At 37.7% G+C, this 13,438-nt stretch overlaps 1 protein-coding gene across 1 annotated transcript in view; it reads left to right on the forward strand.

The window, feature by feature from the left end:
* PKD1L1 (polycystin 1 like 1, transient receptor potential channel interacting) overlaps nt 1–13,438 on the forward strand; it is a 199,575-nt gene that overhangs the window by 173,429 nt on the left and 12,708 nt on the right. The window contains exons 52-53 of the mRNA XM_055124814.1: nt 405–560; nt 1,410–1,550. Coding sequence (XP_054980789.1) covers nt 405–560; nt 1,410–1,550 — 297 coding nt within the window. The remainder of the gene's footprint in view (nt 1–404; nt 561–1,409; nt 1,551–13,438) is intronic.

Consider the following 13,438-nt stretch of genomic DNA (forward strand, 5'->3'; position numbering starts at 1 on the left):
ATGTTAAGTCGAGCGGCCACTGCCGAGGTTGAGTGGTTTTGGATTTCTGTATAAAGTCCAGGGAAAATTCTGCCAGAAATTGCATCCCTGCAAGCTTTTACTTCCCTTTTGTGGTGCTCATAAGATGGAAAAGCCTTCCCCACTGGCGCCTCATGGGGCAGTGGCTCAGCTCACAGTCCAGAGGCCTCTCTGTGAGCTGCTAGTGTTCATAGTTCAGTTGGCCTCTGGGATCATGCTCGTGCAGCAGCCAAAAGCTCTCTTCCTAATTATTTTTGCTAAGCAATCACTACCTTAGTAAAATACAAGATAGCATAATCAGATTTAATTTACCCTTTATAGTTTCAAAATGCAAAATTATTTTTGCTTTGATAACATGATGTTTGTCTTGTTATTTTCCCCTCCAGTTGAGAGGTTCTCTCATGACTCTTGCCCACAACAGAAAATATTTTCAAAGAAAATTTCTTGTGCTCCTTAAAGATGTGGCTGCTTACATGTGGGGAAAGGTTCTCACCTTCATCGGAAAGCCCAAAGTGGAAGAGATCCAAGTGGTTGAAAATCATGTAAGTTGAGGGATATGGGGTTAGTGGACATTTTAAAAATGATTGTAGAATTTTTCTTTTAGTTATTAAACCGTGATTGTGATTATATCCTGTGATTGTGATGTATAATTGCCACCTTGGAATTTTTGACAGTCTGAACACTATAGATTACCATTCACTGCCATTAATTCATTATATTCTTATAGTGACTTTGCAGTGTCAGAAAAATCAAATTATGATTTTCTCCTTTCAACACAAATCCTATACAACCTCTTTAGAATTTAAGCATTTGCTTTTGATACCTGATACCTGAGAAACTTTAACAAGCGATGGAGCAAACCATTTAAGGTACAATGCTTGACTATAATCGTATAAATCAAAGCCATCTTTGCACAACGAGTTTTCAACTATTTTTGATAACTAGTGTTAGACAGAACCTGGCTTAATTCTAAAATAAGTTATTTGTAATAAATATCATGATAATTATTGAGCTTCATAGTTTATTATGTACTTTCTCCCAAAATAATTTCCTTCTTTAATGTCTTTTATTTGGGCATTTTGGACTTATATATAAAACCTTTTAAAATCTCATTAATAAGAAAGAGTATAGATACCTGTATGTGAAATTGTAAATGGAGCCGAATTTTCACTGATGTATATGATATCAGGAATTATCAAATTGCAGTGTAAAGATAAATTGCAATATAAAGACCAGGCCCCAGATCTCCCTACTTTAGAGTTCTGATGAAAATTTTAAAAATTTCTTTGAAAACTGTTATATTAAGTTCATAATAAAAATAATTCAGATAATGAAGAAAGAAGAAAATAGGCTACTGAATACATTTACTAATCTAATATAATTCTTTTCAGAATTGCTTCTTGGACGAATTTGAAGATCTTTTAGATGAACTTTTATTGAAGATTAATGGTTTGTCTGATTGTCTAGAATTTCCTCTCTTAGAACAACAATCTGAATATATGCTGGAAACCAATGCAGAAGATATTCCCTTGGTTAGTATATTTACATATATGGGTAGTACTATAGCACTGTTGTTCCGTTGTTCATTGATTTTCTCGAGCAGGCACCAGTAACATCTCCATTGTGAGACTTGTTGTTACTGTTTTTGGCATATCGAATATGCTACAGATAGCTTGCCAGTCTCTGCCGTGTGGGCGGGATACTCTCGTAGCTTGCCAGGCTCTCAGAGAGGGACAAAAGAATAGAACCTGGGTCAGACACGTGCAAGGCAAACACTCTACCCGCGGTGCTATTGCTCCAGTCCACTTATATGGGTAATGAAATATAAATTTTTAATTAAGTTTTTTGATGTATAATATTTTTAAAATCAGAAACTATGTTTGACAGACACAAAACAATCTCTCTCATAATAAGGGAATAACATATTCTCAAAGGCAACAGAAACTGAGGATTGTTGTTCGGTAGAAAGCTCATCATAGCAGGGAAAGATATAGAGGGGAACTGGGTGGGGAGGGTGGATGTCGCAGCTATAGTGGCAGGAAGCAGACAGTTTGCTGAGGGTTTGGTATGGGAGTAGTTTGTGTAGGAAATCCTATCATTAGCAGTATTGTAAACCACGATACCTAATATAAAATGAAGTTTTTATTATTTTATTCATTTCTTTCACTTTCCAGCATAAGATAGGTTTATTCAATTAATGAATGAGTTACAAACAGCTAACGTCACAAAGGTAGGAAGCAGAAAAAAAATAATAATGCAAACTCAAACATGACCAGTTTCAAAGTGCTTGCTGTTCCCAGTACACCTTGCAGTCTTATAGAAATCAAGATAAAAGAGCTTTTTTAAATTTATTTATTTTTTAATTAGTGAATCACCGTAAGGGTACAGTTAAAGATTTATGCATTTTTGTGCTCGTGTTTCCCTCATACAATGTTTGAAAACCCAACCCTTCACCAGTGCCCATTCTCCACCACCAATAAACCCAGCATCCCTTCCACCCCCCAATCCCATCTGCCCCCACCCCAACCTGCCTCTCTTGCAGGGTATTCCCTTTTGTTCTCTCTATCCATTTGGGTGTTGTGGTTTGCAATAGGGGTGTTGAGTGGCCATTGTGTTCAGTCTCTAGTCTACTTTCAGCATGCATCACCCTTCCCCCGCATGGCCTCTAACCACATTTTATTTGGTGTTCCCTTCTCTATCTGAGCTGCCTTTTCCCCAGAATGTGAGGCCAGCTTCCAAGCCATGGAGTCAACCATCTGGTACTAATTTCTCCTATTCTTGGATGTTAGTCTCCTACTTTGTTATTTTACATTCCACAGATGAGTGCAATCTTTCAAGGTCTGTCTCTCTCTTTCTGACTCATTTCAATTAGCATGATACTTTCCATGTTGACCCACTTATATGCAAAGTTCATGACTTCATTTTTTCTAACAGCTGCATAGTATTCCATTATATAGATGTACCAAAGTTTCTTTAACAAGTCATCTGTTCTCGGGCACTCAGGTTTTTTTCAGATTCTGGCTATTGTAAACAGTGCTGCGATGAACATATAAATGCAGATATCATTTTGACAATACGTTTTTGCTTCTCCAGGATATATTTTCAGTAGTGGTATTTCTGGTCAAATTGGAGCTCAATTACTAATTTTTTGAGAGTCATCCATATTGTTTTCCAAAAGTGCTGAACAAGTCCGCATTCCCACCAGCAGTGTAGAAGGGTCCCTTTCTCACCACATCCTCTCCAACAGCGGTTGCTTTTGTTCTTTTGGATGTGTGCCAGTCTCTGTGGTGTGAGGTGGTATCTCGTGGTTGTTTTGACCTGTATCTCCCTCATGATTAGTGATGTAGAGCACATTTTCATGTGCCTTTTGGCCATTTGTATCTCTTCCTTGGGAAAGTTTCTTTTCATTTCTTCACCCTATTTTCTGAAGGGGTTGGATGTTTTCTTCTTGTAGAGTTCAACAAGTGCCTTATATACCCTTGATATCAATTCCTTATCTGATGGGTATTGGGTGAATATACTTTCACATTCTGTAGATTGTCTTTGTATTCTGGTCACTGTATCATTTGCAGTGCAGAAGTTTTTTAGTTTAATGTAGTCCCATTTGTTGATCTCTGTTTCCACTTGGTTGGCCAGTTGCATGATCTTTGAAGATAACTTTATCTTCAATATCATGGAGGGTTTTGCCAACCTTGTCCTCAATGTACCTTCAGGTTTGTGGTCTTATGTTGAGATCTTTAATCCATTTTTATCTGACTTTTGTGCATGGTGTCAGGTCGAGGTCTAAGCCCATTCTTTTGCATGTGGTTGTCCAGTTGTGCCAGCACCATCTGTTAAAGAGGCTTTCCTTGCTCCATTTCACTACTCTTGCTCCCTTATCAAATATTAGATGATCATACATTTGGGGTTGTATGTAGGGAAATTCCACCTGTTCCATTGGTCTGTGGCTCTGCCTTTGTTCCAAAACCATGCTGTTTTAATTGTTACAGCTTTGTAGTAAAATTTAAGGTTGGGGAGGGTGATGACTCCCATTGTCTTTTTCTCAAGAATTGTTTTAGCTATCTGTGAGTGTTTGTTGTTCCATATGAATTTTAGGATTGCTTGATCCATTTCTTTGAAGAATGTCATGGGTATCCTTATAGGGATCGTGTTGAATCTGTATAATGCTTTGGGGAGTATTGCCATTTTGACAATATTGATTCTCCCTATCCATGAGCAGGGTATATGTTTCCATTTTTTCATTCCTCTTTTATTTCATGGAGTAGCGTTTTATAGTTTTCTTTGTAGAGGTCTTTTACTTCCTTCATGAAGCTGATTCTGAGGTACTTGATTTTCTGGGACACGATTGTGAATGGGATTGCTTTTTTCATGTTCCTTTTCTCTGTCTCATTGTTTGCATACTGGAAGGCCATGGATTTTTGGGTATTGACTTTATAGCCTGCGACTTTACTGTATGTCTATTGTTTCCAAGAGTTTCTTAGTAGAGGCTTTAGGCTTCTCTAGGTATAGTATCATATCATCTGCAAATGGTGAGAGTTTGATTTCTTCCTTTCCTATCTGGATACCCTTAGTCTCTTTTTCTTGTCTAACAGCTACTCTAAGTACTTTCAGTACTATATTGAAGAGAAGTGGTGAGAGTGGGCATCCTTGTCTTATTCCTGAGCTTAGAGGGAAGTCCCTTAGTTTTTCCCATTGAGGATAATGCTTTCCATAGGCTTGTGGTAGATGGCTTTGACTATCTTAAGGAAAGTTCCCTCAAAACCCATTTTGGTGAGGGTTTTCATCATGAACGGATGTTGGATCTTGTCAAATGCTTTCTCTGCATCTATTGATATGATCATATGGTTTTTATCGTTACTTTTGTTGATATGATGGATTATGCTGATTGATTTCTGAATGTTAAGCCATCCTTGCATCCCTGGGATGAATCCCACTTGGTCATGGTGTATGATCTTTTTGATGAGTTGTTGGATCCTATTTGCTAATATTTTGTTGAGGATCTTTGCATCGGTGTTCGTCAGGGATATTGATCTATAATTTTCTTTTTTAGTGGTGTCTTTGTTTGCTTTTGGTATTAGGGAGATGTGTGCTTCATAGAAACTGTTTGGGAGAGTTCCTTTTTCAATTTCCTGGAAAAGCTTGAGGAGAACTGGCAACAGGTCTTCTTTAAATGTTTGGAAGAATTCACCAGTGAATCCATCTGATCCTGGGATTTTGTTTTTAGGGAGATTTTTGATTACAGTTTTAATTTCCTTGATATTAATGGGTCTATTCAGGTATTCCAAGTCTTCTTAGTTCAGTCTTGGGAGATTGTAGGAATCAAGGAATTCATCCATTTCTTTTAGGTTCTCATGTTTCGTGGCATACAGACTTTCGAAGTAGTCTCTGATGATCTTTTGAATTTCGTTGGTTTCTGTTGTGATGCCCCCCTTTTCATTCCCAATTCGGTTTATTAGGGTTCTCTCTCTCTCTTTCTTTGTGAGTCTTGCTAGTGGTTTGTCAATCTTGTTTATTTTCTCAAAGAACCAGCTCTTGGTTTCATTGACCTTTCGGATTGTTTTCTGGGTTTCCATGTCGTTAATTTCTGCTCTAATTTTTATTATTTCTTTCCTTCTGTCTGGTTTTGTTACTTTTTCTGGTTCTTTTCTAAGGCCTTGTGAAGTCAAGCTATCTATGTAGGCCCTTTCTTCCTTCCTATGGAATGCTTGCAGAGCTATAAATTTTCCCCTTAACCCAGCTTTAGCTACGTCCCATTGGTTTTGGTAGCTCTTGTCTTCTTTCTCATTTGTTTCAAGGTATCTCTTGATTTCTTCCTTGATTTCCTTCCTAAGATAAAAGAGTTTTTTAAATGAAAAACTTTAATTTAAATAAATTAATTAAATTTTAAATAGTTGCAGTTTCAAATAATGAAACCAATTTGCATAATAGTTTTCAAAGGGAGATAATGTTTGTAGTGATATAAGATCATCTGAGGTCAGTACTGAAGACCTACTTTATGTTTTAAACTGTGAAATATTTTATAATGTGACTACTAGTATATAATAGGGTAGAAATGCATGAACCCTTATTTGTATATTGGTAAAGATACTGAAAACAAATGTAAACACCATATTCCCAGAAATTAGGAAATGCCTTTGACCCCAAATATGAATATTAATCTTATAAATGTGGCAAGCACAGTGTAATTAAGCCAAAAGGAGAAAACATGCTGCCAGTTCCAAGAGCTCAAAAATCTTCAAGTACTTGTTTTCTGAAGCACAATTGAGAATGTGATATGTGGATGAAGTGAAGTATATGGTTTGGGGAATATTTGTCAGCGACATGTTGGCTGAATACACACCTCAATTTCACACCTTTCAAAACAGTCATTTTAAAATAGATTAAAGAAAGAGAAACTGAGTCACATGGCATTGGGGCCCTGTTTGATCCTCAGAATCACCATTTCACAGATGAAGTTCATGGCCACATAGTGGTCAAACATTTCTTCAGTTCTTCGTATCTCACAATGAGCATACAAAGACATCCTAACTCTAGTCAGCTACCCACACAACTACGTACCAAAAAAACACTAAACTGCAATAGTCAGAGCTGGAAAACAGTGCAGGACCCTGCCATGCTTAGTGAGAGAATATAGTATTACTGAAAATCCAAATAATAATAAGGAGCTATATAACCTCTCTGATAAGAATTCATTCCCTGACCCTGATAGAGCCTCCAATGTGGCACCATTGGGAAGCACGAGTAAAGAGAGGCTTCTAAAATCTCACTGCTAGGACGAATAGAGACTTTACTGAGACTGCTCGAGAAATTGGATGATCATCGGGATGATGATGATGATGATGATGATGATGATGATGATGATGATAAGAACCTTAGAGAGGAAATATCAAGGATGTTTAAGGAACTCAAAGAAACAGTGGAAGAAACAGTCAACAAGCACAAGAATAGATGAGAGCATAAATGGTGAAATTGCAAACAAAAATGAAAACTGAAAAACTTGTCAAGTGGAAAGAAAAACTCACAGGAAGGCCTAACCATTAGAGTACAACTGCTGAGGATGGAATCAGTTATCTTCACGATGTGGTGTAGAAAACGGTCAGGCAACAACAGAAGACGTAAAAAGACCTCAAAATAAATAAAAAGCAGAAGAAAGAATTTTAGGATGAATTCAAGAGGAAGTAACCTAAAAATCATCAGGGTCCCAGAGGACCAGGAAGGCAACCATGAAGAAGCAACAGTCAAGACATCATTGCTGAGAAGTCCCCAGAGATGTAAAGCATATGCACCCAGATCCAGGAGTCCCAAAGGGTACCAGCCAAAATAAGACAAATGAAGGCCATTTTTTAATTTATTTTATTTTTTTCTTTTTTTAACTTTTTATTTGTGAATCACTGTGAGGTACAGTTACAGACTTACAACTTTTAGTGCTTGTGTTTCAGTCATACAATGCTCGAGTACCCATCCCTTCACCAGTGTCTGTTCTCCACAACCGATGACCCCAGTATCTCCCCACTCCCCATCCCATCCCCCCACCCCATCCTACTTCTATGGCAGGGCATTCCCTTTTGTTCTCTCTCTCCTTTTGGGTGTTGTGGTTTGCAATAGAGGTATTGAGTGGCCATCGTGTTTGATCTATGGTCTACTTTCGGCATGCATCTCCCTTTCTGAGCGGGTCCTCCAACCACACTTTACTTGGTGTTCCCTTTTCTATCTGAGCTGCCTTTTCCTCCAGCATGTGAGGCCAACTTCCAAGCCATGGAGCCAACCTCCTGGTACTTATCTCTACTGTTCTTGGGTGCTAGTCTCCTATACTATTACTTTATATTCCACAGGTGAGTGCAATCTTTCTATGTCTGTCTCTCTCATTTTTTAATCATTTCACTTAGCATGATACTTTCCATGTTGATCCACTTTTGTGCAAAGATCATGACTTCATCTTTTCTACCAGCTGCATAGTATCCCATTGTATAGATGTACCAAAGTTTCTTTAACCAGTCATCTGTTCTTGGGCACTCAGGTTTTTTTCAGATTCTGGCTATTTTAAACAGTGCTGTAATGAACATTCGAGAGCAGATATCATTTCAACTATACATTTTTGCGTCTCTGGGATATATTCCCAGGAGTAGTATTGCTGGATCAAATGAGAGTTCAATTTCTAATCATTTTAGAAGCATCCATACTGTTTTCCATAAGGGCTGAACCAGTCAGTGTTCCCACCAGAAGTGTAGAAGAGTTCCTTTCTCCCCACATTCACACCAACAGCGGTTGTTTTTGTTCTTTTGAATGTGTGCCAGTCTCTGTGGTGTAAGGTGATATCTCATAGTTGTTTTGATCTACATATCCCTGATGATTAGTGATGAAGAGCACTTTTATGTGCCTTTTTGCCATTCGTATTTCTTCCTTGAGGAAGTTTCTGTTCATTTCATCACCCCATTTTTTGATAGGGTTGGATGTTTCTTCTTGAAAATTCCAACCAGTGCCTTATATACCCTTGATATCAACCATTTATCAGATGAGTATTAGGTGACTATTCTTTCCCATTCTGTAGATTGTCTTTGTATTTTGGTCACTGTATCTTTTGCGGTGCAGAAGCTTCTTATTTTAACATAGTCCTATTTATTTATCTCTGTTTCCACTTGATTGGTCAGTGGCATGTCATCTTTGAAGATACCCTTAACCTCAATATTGTGGAGGGTTTTGCTGACCTTGTCTTCAGTGTGCCTTATAGATTCTGGTCTGATGTTGAGGTCTTTAATCCATTTTGATCTGATTTTTGTGCATGATGCTAGGTCGAGGTCTAAGCCCATTGTTTTATACGTGGCTGTCCAGTTATATCAGCACCATTTGTTAAAGAGGCTTTCTTTGCTCCACTTCAAATTTCTTGTTCCCTTATAAAAGATTAGATGTTCATACATTTGGGGTTGTGTGTAGGGGTATTCTATCCTGTTCCATTGGTCTTAAGCTCTGCCTTTGTTCCAGTACCATGCTGTTTTGATTGTTACCGCTTTGTAGTAGAGTTTGAGGTTGGGGAGGGTGATGCCTCCCATCGTCTTTTTCCCAAGAATTTCTTTAGCTATTCGTGGGTGTTTGTTGTTCCATATGAATTTCCGGATTCCTTGATCCATATCTTTTAAGAATTTCATGGGTATCCTTATAGGGATCACATTGAACCTGTATAATGCTTTGGGGAGTATTGCCATTTTGACAATGTTGAATCTCCCTATCCATGAGCAGGGGATATGTTCCATTTCCTTGTGTCCTCTTTTATTTCATGGAGTAGCGTTTTGTAGTTTTCTTTGTAGAGGTCCTTTACCTCCTTAGGCTGATTCTGAGGTACTTGATTTTCTGAGGTACTTGATTTTCTGGGGCATGATTGTGAATAGGATTGTTTTTTCATTGTCACTTTCCTCTGTCTTGTTTTTTGTGAATAGGAAGGCCATGGATTTTGGGGTATTGATTTTATAGCCTGTGACTTTACAAGTCTATTGTTTCTAGGAGTTTTTTGGTAGAAGTTTTAGGATTCTCTAAATGTAGTATCATATCATCTGCAAATAGTGAGAGCTTGATTTCTTCCTTTCCTATCTGGATGCCCTTAATGTTTTTTTCTTGCCTAACTGATATTGCAAGTACTTCCATTTCTATATTCAACAAAAGTGGTGAGAGTGGGCATCCTTGTCTTGTCCATGATCTTAAAGGGAAGGCCCTTAGTTTTTCCCCATTGAGGATAATGAAGGCCATTTCTTAATGATTAAGAGATATGTACATCAGGAAGAACTCACACATTTAAACATATGTTTAGAATGAGGGAAAAGAAAAATACTTAAAACAGTTCATAACACATATGAAGGGAGACATTGATAGCAACACAATAGTAGCTGGAGACTTAAAACACTGCTCTGTCACCTCTTAGACTAGACTAAACTCAGTAAGAAAATACATGCTTTGAAGGAAGAAACTGAAGAGAGGGGTTTTATATATATATGTATATATATATACATATATATGTGTGTGTATTTATTTTTATATATTATATATTTATATATATATGGATTTTGATGCCCCAAAGTCCAAATACATGTTCTTCTCCATGTACATGGACATTCTCCAAGATGTAAGCATTCGTAAGAAGGGAAGAAAGAATGCACATAAAGGACTTGACTACACAACTTAAGAAATAGGAAAATAACCCCAAAAGGAAGCCAAAGCAGGCAGGAGGAATAAAAAATAAAATAATGAACTGAGATTTAACTCAACAATCCTACAGATAAATGAAACCAGGAGCTGGTTCTCTGGTAAAAGAAAGAGAGAGAACTCTAATAAACCTAATTATAAATAAGAGGCGGAACATCACAACAGATATCACAGAATCATTAGAGATTACTTTGAGAATCTTTATGCATGAAATGAGAGAACCTAAAAGAAATGGATAAATACTTGAACTCCCAAGACAATGAAAAAGACATGGAACTCCTGAACAGACCTGTCAATCTTGAAGAAATTGAAATTGTAATCAAAAGTCTACCCCAAAACAACCAGGCCCAAATGTATTCACTAGTAAGCTTTTTCAGATCTTTAAATAAGACTTCCTGGAAATACTTTGAAGTCTCTCTCAGGGAATTGAAGAAACAAACTCCTAAACAGCTTATATGAAGTAAACATCACTCTAATGCCAAAATCAGACAGAGACGCCAGAGAAAAGAAAATTGCAGGAAAATATATCTGTTGAGCACCAATGCAAAAATTCTCAAAAAAATAGTAGCAAATCAAATCCAACAACTTACCAGAAAGATCATACATCATGATCAAGTGGAATTTATCCTGGAGATGCAAATATGGTTTAACATACACAAGTCAATCTATGTAATATACCACATCAATAAAAGAAAAAGTAAAAAAATAATATTATCACACCAATAGATGCAGAGAAAGATTTTGACAACATTCAGTACCCATTTTTTATTCATTTATTTTTAAAAATTTTTTATTAGAGAATCACTGTGATGTACAGTTACAAACTTATGAACTTTTGTGTTTGCATTTGACTCATAGAGTGATCATTTACCCATCCCTCCACCAGTGCCCATTCACCTCCACCAATGATCCCAGTATCCCTCTCACCACCCCCACCCCATCCCACACCACCCCAACCTGTCTCTGTGGCAGGGCATTCCCTTTTGTTCTCTTTCCTTTTGGGTCAGCATCCATTTTTAATAAAAACTCAACAGAATAGAACTTTTCTCAACATAGTAAAAGCTGTTTACCACAAGCCCACAGAAACACAGAAGTCATGGGTTAAAACTAAAAGCTTTTCCTCTAAAATTATACAAAGGACAAGGTTGTCCACTCTCGCTACTTCTATTCAATATAGTACTGGAAATTCCTGTCATAGAAATTATGCAAGAAAAATATATCAAAAACATACAGATAGAAATGATGGATGACATGATACTATTTGTGAATGAAATGAAACTATATTTAGAAAATCCCAATGAACTCCCCAAAGCCCTTAAAAACTATATATCTTATAATAAAGTGGCAGGTTACAAAATTAATATTAGAAAGTCCATGAACTTTCTATATGCAAATAATGAAAGAGAAGAGAGATTTTTTTTAAAATGTCAGTCACAATTGTACCTTAGATAAAGAGGTAAATGAACTATACAAAGAAAACTACAAAATGGTACCTCATGAAATAAAAGAGGGAACAAGAAAATGGAAACACACCCCCTGCTTATTGATTGGAGAGGAGTAATATAATCAAAATAGCAATACCAGGGCCAGAGCGAGATAGTGCATAAGTGCCCTACACAGCCAACCTAGCATCCCACATGGCCCCCTGAGCATTCTCAGGAGTGATTCATGAGTATAGAGCCAGGAATAAACCCTGAGCATCACTAGGTGTGGCCAAAAAAGAAATAGCAGTACTCCTTAAAGCATCATACAGATTCAATGTAGTCCATGTAAAGATATCCATGACATTTTTTAAATAAGTACATCAGATACTCCTGAAATTTATATGGAATAATAAATCCTCCTGAACATTCAAGCAATCCTTGGTAAAAAGAAGACAATAGATATCTCCAACTTCAAACTGTATGACAAAGAAGTAGTAATTAAAATATCACAGTATGAGACTGACCCCCTTATCAATGGAATAGAGCTAAATATCTTTATTCAGACCCTCAGTATATGGCCACTTAACCTCTGATGAGGGTTTTTTCCCTTGGTTGTTTTTTTTAATTGAATCACCGTGAGATATAGTTACAAGCTTTCATGTTTGAGTTACAAACACACAATGATCAAACACCCATCCCTCCACCAGTGCACATTCCCCACCACCAATAAATATCCCCAGTATACCCCCCCTTTCCCATCCTTCCCCTGCCTGCATGGCAGACAATATTCCCCATAATCTCTATCTACTTTTGGGCTTTATGGTTTTCAATGCAGATACTGAGAGGTTATCATGCTTGCTCCTTTATCTACTTTCAGCACACATCTCCCATCCCAACTGATTCATCCAATCATCTTTTTCTTAGTGATCCCTTCTCTATTCCGATGAGAGTTTTAAAAATACAAAAAGGAGCAAAGAAAACCTCTTCGATAAGTGTATATTAAAAAAATTAATATGAGGGCCATTCTCTCTCACTGCCTGCGTTTGGTGGTCTCAGGTCCTTCCCCACCCCAGGGCAGACCAATGGCAATGGGTGAGTGAAGGAGGGAACGAGGGCATGGCTGGTTGGTATCAATTGTAGTTTATTCCAATCTTGTCTCCATTTCTCTTCCTCATCCCTGCATTCCTCCTTCATTCCTCTCCCCCAGATCCTCCTCCTTCATTCTTCTCCATCCTCCTCTGGATCCCCCAGCCCACTCTTACAGCCTTAGTTATATCCCAAATCATGAGAAGTTGGGGTAACAATTACACATGGGTGTGGTTATACAATCAACAGAGGTAAAGTTCTTCCCTCAGGGGAAGCTTCTTCTAGGACAAACTCTCATTCAGCAAGACAACCCACCCAAGGGCGAAATACCATCTATGGATGTATTTTTCCTTTCCTAGTCCAACAAATATATAAACATTTGTAATATTAGTTATTTTGTATGGGCACAGTAAGAGATACATTAAACTTATAGGATGGGTCTCCTGGGGGCATTTCACTATAGATCTCAGACTACAGTGCTCAGGCCAGGTTAGTCTTTCCTAACCCTTGCAGGGTCCTAATCTAGTTGTTACTTTTTGGATCATGACAGAATTTGTCCATGACCATGTTCTTAACTTATAGTTAAGTATTATGGCTCTTTGGCCTGGTCCATTTCGATGCCAGGGTAGCTCACAGCTTGCCCTGGGTCCATCCAATCTCTCGACAGGACCCTGCTTTTGAGGTGCTAGGAAATAAGGGCAGCTGAGGCTTAAGTCGAG

Source organism: Sorex araneus, chromosome 2 (assembly GCF_027595985.1).
Source record: "Sorex araneus isolate mSorAra2 chromosome 2, mSorAra2.pri, whole genome shotgun sequence".
Lineage (NCBI taxonomy): Eukaryota > Metazoa > Chordata > Mammalia > Eulipotyphla > Soricidae > Sorex > Sorex araneus.